This window comes from Penaeus vannamei, chromosome 19 (genome assembly GCF_042767895.1).
Source record: "Penaeus vannamei isolate JL-2024 chromosome 19, ASM4276789v1, whole genome shotgun sequence".
NCBI classification, from domain to species: Eukaryota; Metazoa; Arthropoda; class Malacostraca; order Decapoda; family Penaeidae; genus Penaeus; species Penaeus vannamei.
Genome location: NC_091567.1, coordinates 4,847,639 through 4,860,138, shown reverse-complemented (window position 1 = coordinate 4,860,138; position 12,500 = coordinate 4,847,639). Strand labels below are relative to the sequence as shown.

The 12,500-nt window shown below is 37.6% G+C and overlaps 1 protein-coding gene across 1 annotated transcript in view; it reads right to left on the bottom strand.

Moving 5' to 3' along the window:
* Window positions 1-2,020: 2,020 nt before the first annotated feature.
* The window catches only part of LOC113820979 (androgen-dependent TFPI-regulating protein-like), a 10,715-nt gene continuing 235 nt past the window's right edge, over window positions 2,021-12,500 (bottom strand). The window contains exons 2-6 of the mRNA XM_070133806.1: window positions 12,243-12,423; window positions 8,412-8,549; window positions 5,902-6,119; window positions 2,843-2,994; window positions 2,021-2,593 (exon numbers count right to left, since the gene is read on the bottom strand). Coding sequence (XP_069989907.1) covers window positions 2,568-2,593; window positions 2,843-2,994; window positions 5,902-6,119; window positions 8,412-8,549; window positions 12,243-12,401 — 693 coding nt within the window. The 5' untranslated portion in view covers window positions 12,402-12,423 and the 3' untranslated portion in view covers window positions 2,021-2,567. The remainder of the gene's footprint in view (window positions 2,594-2,842; window positions 2,995-5,901; window positions 6,120-8,411; window positions 8,550-12,242; window positions 12,424-12,500) is intronic.

The window sequence follows — 12,500 nt, the reverse complement described above, 5'->3', positions numbered from 1 at the left end:
TATCTGTCCGTCTAGCCATGCATATCTACCGAATAGATAGATAGATAAATGTATATCTATCAGACAGAGAGACAGATCTGCATTGATTTATGTGTTTAAGCATGTCCGTTTATATGGATTGTGATTGGCCTCGAACAATTTTAACAAATCGTCCGTATAGGTACTTTCCCATATATATATATATATATATATATATATATATATATATATATATATATATATATATATATATATATATATATGTGTGTGTGTGTGTGTGTGTGTGTGTGTGTGTGTGTGTGTGTGTGTGTGTGTGTGTGTGTGTGTGTGTGCGTGTGTGTGTGCGCGTGTGTGTGTGCGTGTGCGTGTGCGTGTGTGTGTGTGTGTGTAAACATATATATGTGTTTGTTTGTGTGTGTGTGTGTGTGTGTGTGTGTATGCGTTCTAAGCTCACAATTATTCCACTCTCAAATTCAATTGCAGATTGTAGGAAAATATCAATTAAACGGTTTTATTTTTTATGCAGATTCAAAATTTTCGGCATGTAATTGACTTCCGTTCAATTGACTACCAGAAAAGAAAATATGTGAATCAGCTGAACGTGTCCCTTGAAAGCATCCCAGCTTCAGCTTTCCTGATGATGACAGGCCAATAATAAGGGGAAAGTGAGCCGCCATGACACCGAGTGGAAACCAGACCATGACCTACATTTTCTGCAAGAGATTTTCTTTTTGAGAGACAGAACAGAGTGGCAGCGAAAGATTTTGAAAAGTGATGCTGTGCCTTTCGTCTTCAACTAATACTCAAAGTGAATACATTTTCGGCAAATATATATCCTATTTCGTTATAATATGTTTCTTTTTTTTCCTGTATTAATGTTTATAATGGTGGTAGCGGTGTCTCGGAAGCAGAGGAGGGGTTGGAAGGTGAATAAAGAGTGATATTTAACTTCATTATAATATCTCCGCCCCCATTTACGTTCATAATAAAATTCTTGCATGTACCTTCACTGCTTCTACAGTACTGTGAACTATACTGTCTATGCTACCGTTTTTTTTTTTCTGTTGTTGTTGTTTTTTGTTTGTTTGTTTGTTTTTGTTTCCTTTTTTTGTTTTGTTTTGCTTCTCTATTCTCTTTACTGCAGTAGTGTTATTTAACCTGGGGACCGCGTGCCCATAGGGTTATAGTCTTATGTCAAGTGGTAGGCAGGAAGACCACGAAAATTCACACTTCTTGTAGGCCTACACACACGCATTCAGTCACATTAAATGTATGAATGTGCACATAATAACTTCAACATTTCCACATTTTTTTCGAATTACACTGATGACAAGAGAACATATCAATGATTAAAAATAATGAAAAAAGAAAGAGGGGATATTGGCTTACTGACAATTACAAGAAGATTTTAAAATATACATTTCGACATATTTAGTATACAAAAGGAGGCTATAGAAAAGCATTCATATCATGCGCATCATAATCATGTTTTCCCAAATATATGTTTTTTTAATCTGTCATAGGAGTATGTGAAAGGTAGTAGGAGATATCAAAGGCGTAAAAAAATGGACAACAGTGTTATATATATTTACTAACAATTTATGTTTTTGCATTTGTTTCCTTAGATATGTAGCCTAGTAAGTGAGATACTTTTCTTATATATAGTTTCGTTATTATCTGCGTGAATCGGATAATTTGAGTTTTTTTATAGTGTAGTCTGGTCTGGTTAGTTTACTGTTTCTTAGAGCCTAGTAAGAGCAGTGAAATAATTAGTGTGAAACCTGGCTTTGTTAGTTTAGTGTTTATTTGCATACGAAGTAGTTTGTTAAAAGTCTTGTAGTGTGGTATGATTAATTCATTGTTGTGTGTGTGTGTGTGTGTGTGTGTGTGTGTGTGTGTGTGTGTGTGTGTGTGTGTGTGTGTGTGTGTGTGTGTGTGTGTGTGTGTGTGTGTGTGTGTATGTGTCACGTGAAATAATATGTCACGTGAAATAATAATGTTACATTCTGTACAAGGCACAACGTTTAGAAAATAAATGTAATCAAAAGAAAAATGCTTTATTTCTCATACAAAGCCTTCTCCAACATCGATACAAAGAACAATAGTTATTCGTCTGTCGTATCAATTATCTATAACACGAAATGAGTGTTACAAAGTTGCCAATCATCACCATATGCAGAATTCCGAAATTAGGACTAGTTTAGTCGCCATATGTCAATCATAAGATCTATAATTACAACAGAAAATTAACATATAGAAAAAAGAGGAAAATAAAATGAAGGGTGGGGGAGGGAGCCATTCCATAGCCAATATTTTATATTAACTCGTGTAAACTTACAAAAAAAAATCCTTCTTTACAAAAACCAAAAAAATAAGCATTAGCAAAACCCGTCTTACTCAAAATACAATACAATGAAATGCACTCCAACACTACATTAACACAAATGGCCAAACGTTTAAAAGAAAACAGCCACCAAACGTTTAGAAACAAAAGATAACCGCCAAACGTTTACAAACAAAAGACATGGAGAGCGGCTTCGTGTTCCCTGAGTGCGCTTTCATCAAGTAATATTATTCGTATTTGGCTGTTATTCCTTCTTCTTCGTGGGAGTACCTAAAAAAGAGAGAGAAAACGTGTTATTTTTCCCTAATCAATTAAACTTTATAATACCATGATAACCAACGAAAATAAGAGCATAATACTAATGACAATAATATAAATTCCACGCACAATATTGATAATAATCAAAACAATTTCATAAAACTCAAAACCAGAGAAAAAAAATATTTGAATACCCATACGCCGCATCTCACACACCCGAATATATACCATTACCTGTTCCTACAACAAAATAAAACTTACCCCAGTACTTGTTGTTTAACGATTCTCCTACAACGTACATAAAACTACACAGGAGACTACACATGCCGATGAAAATTGCTCGTCCTGCCATGGGTAACGTTTCGAGGATAGGATACACCCAGAAGCCAGTGAGATATGCGATGTAGCTGACCCTGTGAAGGAGAAAAAAAAAAGTTTATTCATGAATTCTTAAGCCTCTTTGTTATGAGGTTTTGTGAAGGTATTGTTGTGGGGCTTATATAAAGGAAAAAAATAGTTATGAATTCTAAAACATTTTTGGTTGTGTGAAGGTATTTTTAAGTGGGGCTTATGCAAAGGAAAACCAATTAGTTATGAATTCTAAAGCTTTTTTGGTTGTGTGAAGAAGGTATTTTTAAGTGGGGCTTGTATAAAGGAAAAAATAGTTTTGAATTCTAAAGCATTTTTGGTATGAGGTTGTGTTAAGTGGGCTTATATAAAGGGGAAAAAATATTTAGTTATGAATTCTAAAGCCTTTTTGATATGAGGTTATGTGAAGATATTGTTGTGGGCTTATATAAAGGGGAAAAAAGATTTAGTTATGAATTCTATGGCCTTTTTGGTATGAGGTTATGTGAAGGTATTTTTAAGTGGGCTTATGTAAAGGGAAAAAAATGTTTAGTTATAAATTCTAAACCCTTTTCGGTATGAGGTTGTGTGAAGGTATTGCTAATTGAGCTTATGTAAAGGAAAAAAATAGTTGTGAATTCTAAAACTTTTTTAGTATGACGTTGTGTGAAGGTATTGTTGTGTGCTGATATAAGGGAAAAAGGTTTAGTTATGAATTCTAAAGCCTTTTTGATATGAAGTTGTGTGAAGATATTGTTAAGTGGGCTTATATAAAGGGGAAAAAATGTTTAGTTATGAATTCTAAACCCTTTTCGGTATGAGGTTGTGAGAAGGTATTGTTAAGTGGGCTTATGTAAAGGAAAAAAGTTATGAATTCTAAAACTTTTTTAGTATGACGTTGTGTGAAGGTATTGTTGTGTGCTGATATAAGGGAAAAAGGTTTTAGTTATGAATTCTAAGGCCTTTTTGGTATGAGGTTATGTGGAGGTATTGTTAAATGGGCTTAAATAAATAAATAAAAAATGTTTAGTCATGAATTCTAAAGATATTGTTAAATGGGCTTCAATAAAGGAAAAAAAAATAGTTATGAATTCTAAAGCTTCTTTGGTATGAGGTTATGTGAAGGTATTGTTAAGTGAGCTTATATAAAGGAAAAAATAGTCATAAATTCTAAAGCCTTTTTGGTATGTTATGTGATATTGTTAAATGGACTTAAATAAATGAAAAAAATAGTCATAAATTCTAAAGCCTTTTTGGTATAAGGTCGTGTGTATGTATTTTTAAGTGGGGCTTATGTAAAGGAAAAACAAATTTAGTTATGAATTCTAATTTTTTTGTTATGAGGGTATGTGAAGCAATCTAAACTTTTTTTTCTTTATTTTGTATCTCTTTGTGTGACGCTCAAAGTGTGAATATCTTTAAAGACTAAACACCCAAGAAAAGAGTTAAAAATATATATATACTCCAATTTAAATAATATGCACATCAGTTTCAAGAATCGATGGAAAAGAATAACAAAAAGAAAAAGGAAGAAGAAAACGAAGAAGAACAGGAAAAGTAAAGGAATAAAAAATACAGCAAAGTCAAACAGAAAAGAAAGGGGAAAAGGTGAAAAAGAAAAGAAAACAAAAAAAGAAAAGAAAAGAAAAAGAAGAAAAACAGACGCCAGCCACCATAGTGAAGGCAGAGGGAGGCACACGAAGAAAAAGAAAATAAGAAAACGAAGAAAAATAAAAAGGAAAGAATAATAAAACCAAGAAAAAAAACACAAAGAAAAGACCAACCTCCTACTTACCAAACAAGGTAGAGCAACTTTTTTGAAGGGAAACGAAATAGACACAGGAAGAAAAAGAAAAAAGAAAGCGAAGCAAAGTAAAAAGAAAAAAAACAAAAAAAAACAAAGAAAAGAGGTACAAGAAGAAAAAAGAAAAACGAAAAAAAACAAAGCAAACTAAAAAGAAAAAAGAAACAAAAAAGAAAGAAAGAAAAAAAAAAAACAACCTCCCACCTAACAAACAAGGTAGAGCAAGCACACGGCAGCCACCATCGAGAACCCGACTCTTATCGAGGGAAACGAATGGGGCACGAGAAGAAGAAAAGAAAAACAAAAGAAACCAAAGAAGAAAAGGAAAAAAAGGAAAAAAACGAAAGAGGCACAAGAAGAAAAAGAATAAGAAAAAACCAAACCAAAAAGACGAAGGAGACACAAGAAGAAAAAAAATAATAAAAAAACAAAGAAAAAGAAAACGAAAGAGGGACACGAAGAAAAATAAAACAAGAAAACGAAGAAAAAGAATATGAAAAGCAAGAAAAAAAACAACCTCCCACTTACCAAACAAGGTAGAGCAAGCACACGGCGGCCACCATCGAGAACCCGACTCTTATCGAGGGAAACGAATGGGGCACGAGAAGAAGAAAAGAAAAACAAAAGAAACCAAAGAAGAAAAGGAAAAAAAGGAAAAAAACGAAAGAGGCACAAGAAGAAAAAGAATAAGAAAAAAACAAAACAAAAAAACGAAAGAGACACAAGAAGAAAAAAAATAATAAAAAAACAAAGAAAAAGAAAACGAAAGAGGCACACCAAGAAAAATAAAACAAGAAAACGAAGAAAAAGAATATGAAAACCAAGAAAAAAACCCACCTCCCACTTACCAAACAAGGTAGAGCAAGCACACGGCAGCCACCATCGAGAACCCGACTCTTATCGAGGGAAACGAATGGGGCACGAGAAGAAGAAAAGAAAAACAAAAGAAACCAAAGAAGAAAAGGAAAAAAAGGAAAAAAAAGAAAGAGGCACAAGAAGAAAAAGAATAAGAAAAAAACAAAACAAAAAAACGAAAGAGACACAAGAAGAAAAAAAATAATAAAAAAACAAAGAAAAAGAAAACCAAAGAGGCACACGAAGAAAAATAAAACAAGAAAACGAAGAAAAAGAATATGAAAACCAAGAAAAAAAACAACCTCCCACTTACCAAACAAGGTAGAGCAAGCACACGGCAGCCACCATCGAGAACCCAACCTTCCTCGAGGGAAACGAATGCGGCACGAGAACCAGCTCGACCAAGACGCCAATCAGAGGCATGGTGTGGATCGCGTGGTTCAGCCAGGACGGGAACCACGCGTCGAACAGCTCGGGGAAGATCAGGTCGCGGTTCAGGTTGAACAGGAGCCAGAAGACGATGCTCACCATCTGGAAGGAAGGAGGGGGGGGGGGGGAGATGTAGCGTTTTTTTTTTTTTTTTTTTTTTTTTTTTTTTGAGGGGGGAAGGGTAGAATCGTTTTTATTTTTTTGCTTCTTCTTCTCTTTCTTTCTTTCTTTCTTTCACTTTCTTTCTTTCTCTTTCTTTATGTAATTATTTATTTATTTATTTCTTCTTCTTCTTTTCTTCTTCTTCTTCTTCTTCTTCTTCTTCTTCTTCTTCTTCTTCTTCTTCTTCTTCTTCTTCTTCTTCTTCTTCTTCTTCTTCTTCTTCTTCTCCTTCTTCTTCTTGTGATTTTTTTATGATTAAGTTATGATCTTTAAGAAATACGAAAAAAACGTACCAAAAGAGGTGAAGTTTTCGATTTTCTTTCTTTTTCCTTTTTTAATGTTATTAATTATTGCCATTATTCTTATTTGTCTTTATTTAGCGTCATAACCGAAAATCTCACAGATACCTCTAACTGCTAAACGAGAAAGAAATAAACAAAAAGAGTGACAGAAAGTCGACGAAAATTTAAGAAGTATCGATTTCCTCTCCTTACCAGGTAAAAAATAAATAAAATAAATAAACAAATAAACAAAATAAATACAAAAATCCACCAATAACTAACGCAAAATAAAAACATTCATAATCCTCCCGATTACCATCCCCCAAAATATAAAAAAAAATAATAATAATAATAAAATAAAAATAAAAACACGCAATACATTAAGTTATAAAAAAAAAAAAAAAATAGTGGAAATCTTAAGAAGTGCGAATGACCGGCATAGCACGCACGAATGACAATCACATCTGGCTCAAGACACTGACATTTTAGAGTAAATGTAAGACAATTCACCGTAAGACATCTGTCTACGTCTCTGTGTGTCTACGTCTCTGTGTGTCTACGTGTCTGTGTGTCTAAGTGTCTGTGTGTCTACGTGTCTATGTGTCTACGTGTCTGTGTGTCTACGTGTCTGTGTGTCTACGTGTCTGTGTGTCTACGTGTCTGTGTCTACGTGTCTGTGTGTCTACGTGTCTGTGTGTCTACGTGTCTGTGTGTCTACGTGCCTGTGTGTCTACGTGCCTGTGTGTCTACGTGTCTGTGTGTCTACGTGTCTGTGTGTCTACGTGTCTGTGTGTCTACGTGTCTGTGTGTCTACGGGTCTGTGTGTCTACGTGTCTGTGTGTCCGTGTCTGTCTATGGATCTGTCTCTCTATGCATAGGTGTATATTCATGCACGCGCACTTGTGTCTGTGTGTATGTGTGTGTCTTTGTGCCTGTGTATGTGTGTGTGTCTATGTGTGTGTGTGTGTGTGTGTGTGTGTGTGTGTGTGTGTGTGTGTGTGTGTGTGTTTGTGTGTGTGTGTTTGTGTTTCGCGTGGGTCTGAATGTTTGTGTGTGTATGCTTGTGTGTGTACATTTGTGTGCGTGTGCATGTTTGTGTTAGTATGTATGTTTGTGTGCGTGTGCATGTTTGTATTTTGTTTGTTTGTCAGTGTCTGTGTGTGTGTGTCTTTGTGCCTGTGTATGCGTGTGTGTCTATGTGTGTGTGTCTACAGTGTGTATGTCTGTGTGCGTTCACGTGCGTGTGTGTCAGTGTAAACAACCCAAAAAAAAATCCAAAACAAAAACCCAATCCATTTTCCCTTCTCGTTCTCTTTCGCTCGCTCTCTCTCCCTCTCTCTCTCTCTCTCTCTCTCTCTCTCTCTCTCTCTCTCTCTCTCTATATATATATATATATATATATATATATATATATATATATATACAGATATACATATATATATATCTTTAAAAAAATAACAAAATAGAAACATATAGTAATATATAATAAAATACCATGGCATAGCAAGATACAATTAAAAAAAAACAGAATATAAGATCCCAACAACAAAAATTCCTTATTTTATAGTATTTTCATAACATCCTTATTCTATTTCATGCTATCTTTTAAAATCCTTATTTTATTTACTTTGACCTTAAAAGTTCCTTATTTTATTTTATCTTATTTTAAAAATTCCTTATTTTACTTCATTTTATTTTAGAAATCCTTATTCTAATTCATTTCTTTTCTAATTCCTTATTCTATTTCATCCTATTTTAAAAGTTCCTTATTTCATTTCATTTTATTTTAAAAATCTATATTCTATTTCATTTCTGTTTTAATTGCCTTATTCCATTTCATCCTCTTTCAAAAATTCCTTTTTCCATTTCATCCTATTTCAAAAATCCCTTATTCCATTTCATCCTATTTTAAAAATTCATTTCAAAAAATCCTTCTCTCCCGACGACTCACACTCCCCAGGAAGAAGACGACGGTGCTGAATGAGAAATCTCGGAACTTCTGCAGGAGGGACTGCTTCTTCCGCTCCACGACGCTGCTGCCGAAGAGGTCATTGGCGAAGGCGACGACGAAGTACAGGAACTGCACCAGCTGCGGGCGGAGAGGAGGGCCGGTGGGGTCAGTGGGTGCCGAGAAGGGGTGGTGGGGGCGGGCGGAGAGGAGGGCCGGTGGGGTCAGTGGGTGCCGAGAGGGGGTGATGGGGGCGGGGGGTAGGGGAGGGGGGGGGGGGTCAGTGGGTGCCGAGGGGAGGTGGTGGGGGCGGGGGTAGGGGAGGGGGGGTCAGTGGGTGCGGAGAGGAGGGGGGGGGGGCGGGGGTAGGGGAAGGGGGGAGGATTGAAGGGATGACTGGGAGGGCGTGGTGGGGGCGTGGGTAGGGGAGGGGGTGTCAGTGGGTGCCGAGAGGAGGTGGTGGGGTAGGATGAGGGATGACTGGGAGGGTGAGTGAAAGAGTGGAAAGGGGAAAGGGAGGGGTGTGGAAAAGAAAGAGAGGGAGGGGGGGAGGTGGACGAAAAAGAGGGAAAGGGAGAGAGAGAGAGAGAGAGAGAGAGAGAGAGAGAGATGGGGGGGGGAGTGAGAGAGAGAGAGAGAAAGAGAGAGAGAGAGAGAGAGAGAGAGAGAGAGAGAGAGAGAGAGAGAGAGAGAGAGAGAGAGAGAGAGAGAGAGAGAGAGAGAGAGAGAGACAGACAGAGAGACAGACAGACAGACAGACAGACAGATAGACAGACAGACAAGAGTGAGAGAGAGAGAGAGAGAATAAAAGAGAGAGAGAGAGAGAGTAAAAGAAAGTGAGAAATTGGCTATAATGACCATACTTATACTAATAATAGCAATAACGATGTAAATCGTAATGATCAAGATCAAGATGAAAATGATGTTGTTGAACATGATGATGATGAAGAAAATGATGTTGATGATGACGATATGATGATGATGGTGATGATGATGATGATGATTGTGATGGTGATGATGATTATATGATGTTGATGATGAAGATGATGATGCTGATTATATAATGATACTGATGATGATGATGAAGATGATGATGTTGATTATGTAATGATACTGATGATGATGATCATCATGATCATGATGATGAAGCTGATGATGATGTTTATTATTCATTCATTCACTCTACTTTCCGCCCATCATGTTCTGACAGATCCCACTAGCAACTATTTTTTTTTATAATATCTTTTATCCTCGCTTAAATCTCCTATAATATTCTTATCTACTCGGACCCATGTCTAACTCAAAGTTCACTCTCACTCACGACGGTCACCTTATCTCAAAACAAGGTCACCTTATGATAAGAATTCAGTGATTATATACATTTATCAATGACCTTCCATTTATTCTTATTTATTCATTTTTATTTCTTATCATTATTTTTTTGTGATATACAAGTGTCTTCCTTTCATTCTAATGGGAGATGAATATAATTTAAGTAAAGTATAGGGAGGATTAAATAACCTTAAATTATGTAATGAAAATACACCTTAAGTGAATCAAAATGTCAACATCTAACCGCTAATGAATAAAATATATTTTTTTAATATTACCGATTAGCTATAAAGACAGGACACACACACACACACACACACACACACACACACACACACACACACACACACACACACACACACACACACACACACACACACACACACACACACACACACACACACACACACACACACACACACACCTTAGATGCGAACATATTGCACGACAAAGCACGCACGCGCACACGCACACTCACAGTCACTTTATTGTCTTCCCGTTATATCAGATACCATATTCGTTCTCTCTCTCTCTCTCTCTCTCTCTCTCTCTCAATCTATCTATCTATCTATCTATCTATCTATCTATCTATCTATCTATCTATCTATCTATCTATCTCTCTCTCTCTCTCTCTCTCTCTCTCTCTCTCTCACTCTCTCTCTCTCTCTCTCTCTCTCTCTCTCTCTCTATTTTTCCCTCTCTCTCTCTATTTTTCCCTCTCCCTCTCCTTCTTCTCTCCTTCTCTCTCTCCTTCTCTCTCTCCTTCTCCCTCCCCCTTTATTCCCCTCTCCCTATCTCCATCTCTTCCTCTCTCGCTCTCGCTCTCTCTCTCTCTCTCTCTCTCTCTCTCTCTCTCTCTCTCTCTCTCTCTCTCTCTCTCTCTCTCTCTCTCTCTCTCTCTCTCTCTCTCTCTCTCTCTCTTTCTCTCTTCTCTCTTCTCCTTCTCTCCTTCTCTCCTTCTCTCCTTCTCTCTTCTCTTCTTCTCTTCTTCTCTTCTTCTCTCCTTCTCTCCTTCTCTCCTTCTCTCCTTCTCTTCTTCTCTCCTTCTCTCCTTCTCTCCTTTTCTCCTTTTCTCCTTCTCTCCTTCTCTCCTTCTCTCCTTCTCTCCTTCTAGTCATCCCTTCCTCTAGCCATCCCTTCCTCTCTCTTGCCTCTCCCCCTCTCCTTCTCCTTCCCTCTCTTCCTCTCTCCCTATCCTTTTCCTTCCCTTTCTTCCTCTCTCCCTCTCCTTCTCCTTCCCTCTCTTCCTCTCTCCCTCTCCTCCTTCTCCTTCCCTCTCTTCCTCTCTTCCTCTCCTTCTCCTTCCCTCTCTCCCTCTCCTTCCCTCTCTCCCTCTCCTTCACTCTCTCCCTCTTCTTCTCCTTCCCTCTCTTCCTCTCCTTCTCCTTCCCACTCTTCCTCTCTCCCTCTCCTTCTCCTTCCCTCTCTTCTTCTACCTCCCTCTCTTCCTCTCCTTCTCCTTCCCTCTCTTCCTCTCTCCCTCTTCTTCTTCTCTCTCTCCCTCTCCTTCTCCGTCCCTCTTTCTCTCTCTCCTCCTTCCTTCTCTCTCTCTCTCTCCTTATCCTTCCCTCTCTCTCTCTCTCTTTCCTTCTCCTTCCCACTCATTCTCTCTCTCCTCCTTCCTTCTCTCTCTTTCTCCTTCTTCTTCTTCTTCTCTCTCTCCCCCTCTCCTTCTCCTTCTCTCTCTCTATCTATCTATCTATCTCTCTAGCTCTCTAGCTCTCTCTATCTATCTCTCTATCTATCTCTCTCTGTCTGTCTGTCTATCTATCTATCTATCTATCTATCTATCTATCTATCTATCTATCTATCTATCTATCTATCTATCTATCTATCTATCTATCTATCTATCTATCTATCTCTCTCTCTCTCTCTCTCTCTCTCTCTCTCTCTCTCTCTCTTTCTCTTTCTTTTTCTCTTTCTCTTTCTCTCTCTCTCTCTCTCTCTCTCTCTCTCTCTCTCTCTCTCTCTCTTCCTTTATCCTTCCCTCCCTCTCTCTTCCTTTCTCCCTCCCTCCCTCCCTGTGTGTGTGTGTGTGTGTGTGTGTGTGTGTGTGTGTGTGTGTGTGTGTGTGTGTGTGTGTGTGTGTGTGTGTGTGTGTGTGTGTGTGTGTGTGTGTGTGTGTGTGTGTGTGTGTGTGTGTGCTTGTTGTGTTGTGTTATAAATAAACACAACAAATACACACACTCACGACACAAACACAACACAGCACATCATAACACAACACAGCACAACACAACATAAACACAACACAACACAAACACAGAACACAACACAACACAACACAACACTACACTACACTACACTACACAACACAACACGACACAAACAATACACAACTAACACAACACAACACAAACACAAACAAAACACAATTAACACAACACAAACACAGAACACAACACAACACTACACATCACATCACAACACAACAAACACACAACACAAACAAAACACAGACACACCCACCCCACCCCCCAAACAAACAAACAAATGACTTACCATGTCCCAAAAAGTGAGGAACTTAAAAGGGCCACCGAATATGTCATTGACCTTTTTCATGAACTCCGGTGGTTTAAGGTCAAGCAGATAGAACTTGATGGAGTAGCCATAGTGAAGCACCATCAGGAGATGAAACGTGAACACTATTGCCTTCGCCATTGCTGTTTCAAATAATGTTTGGCTTGGGGAAGGGTTTGATAAAGAATAAATAAATGAATATATAGCAGAAGGTTTGATATGAAGAAGAATTACAGAAAT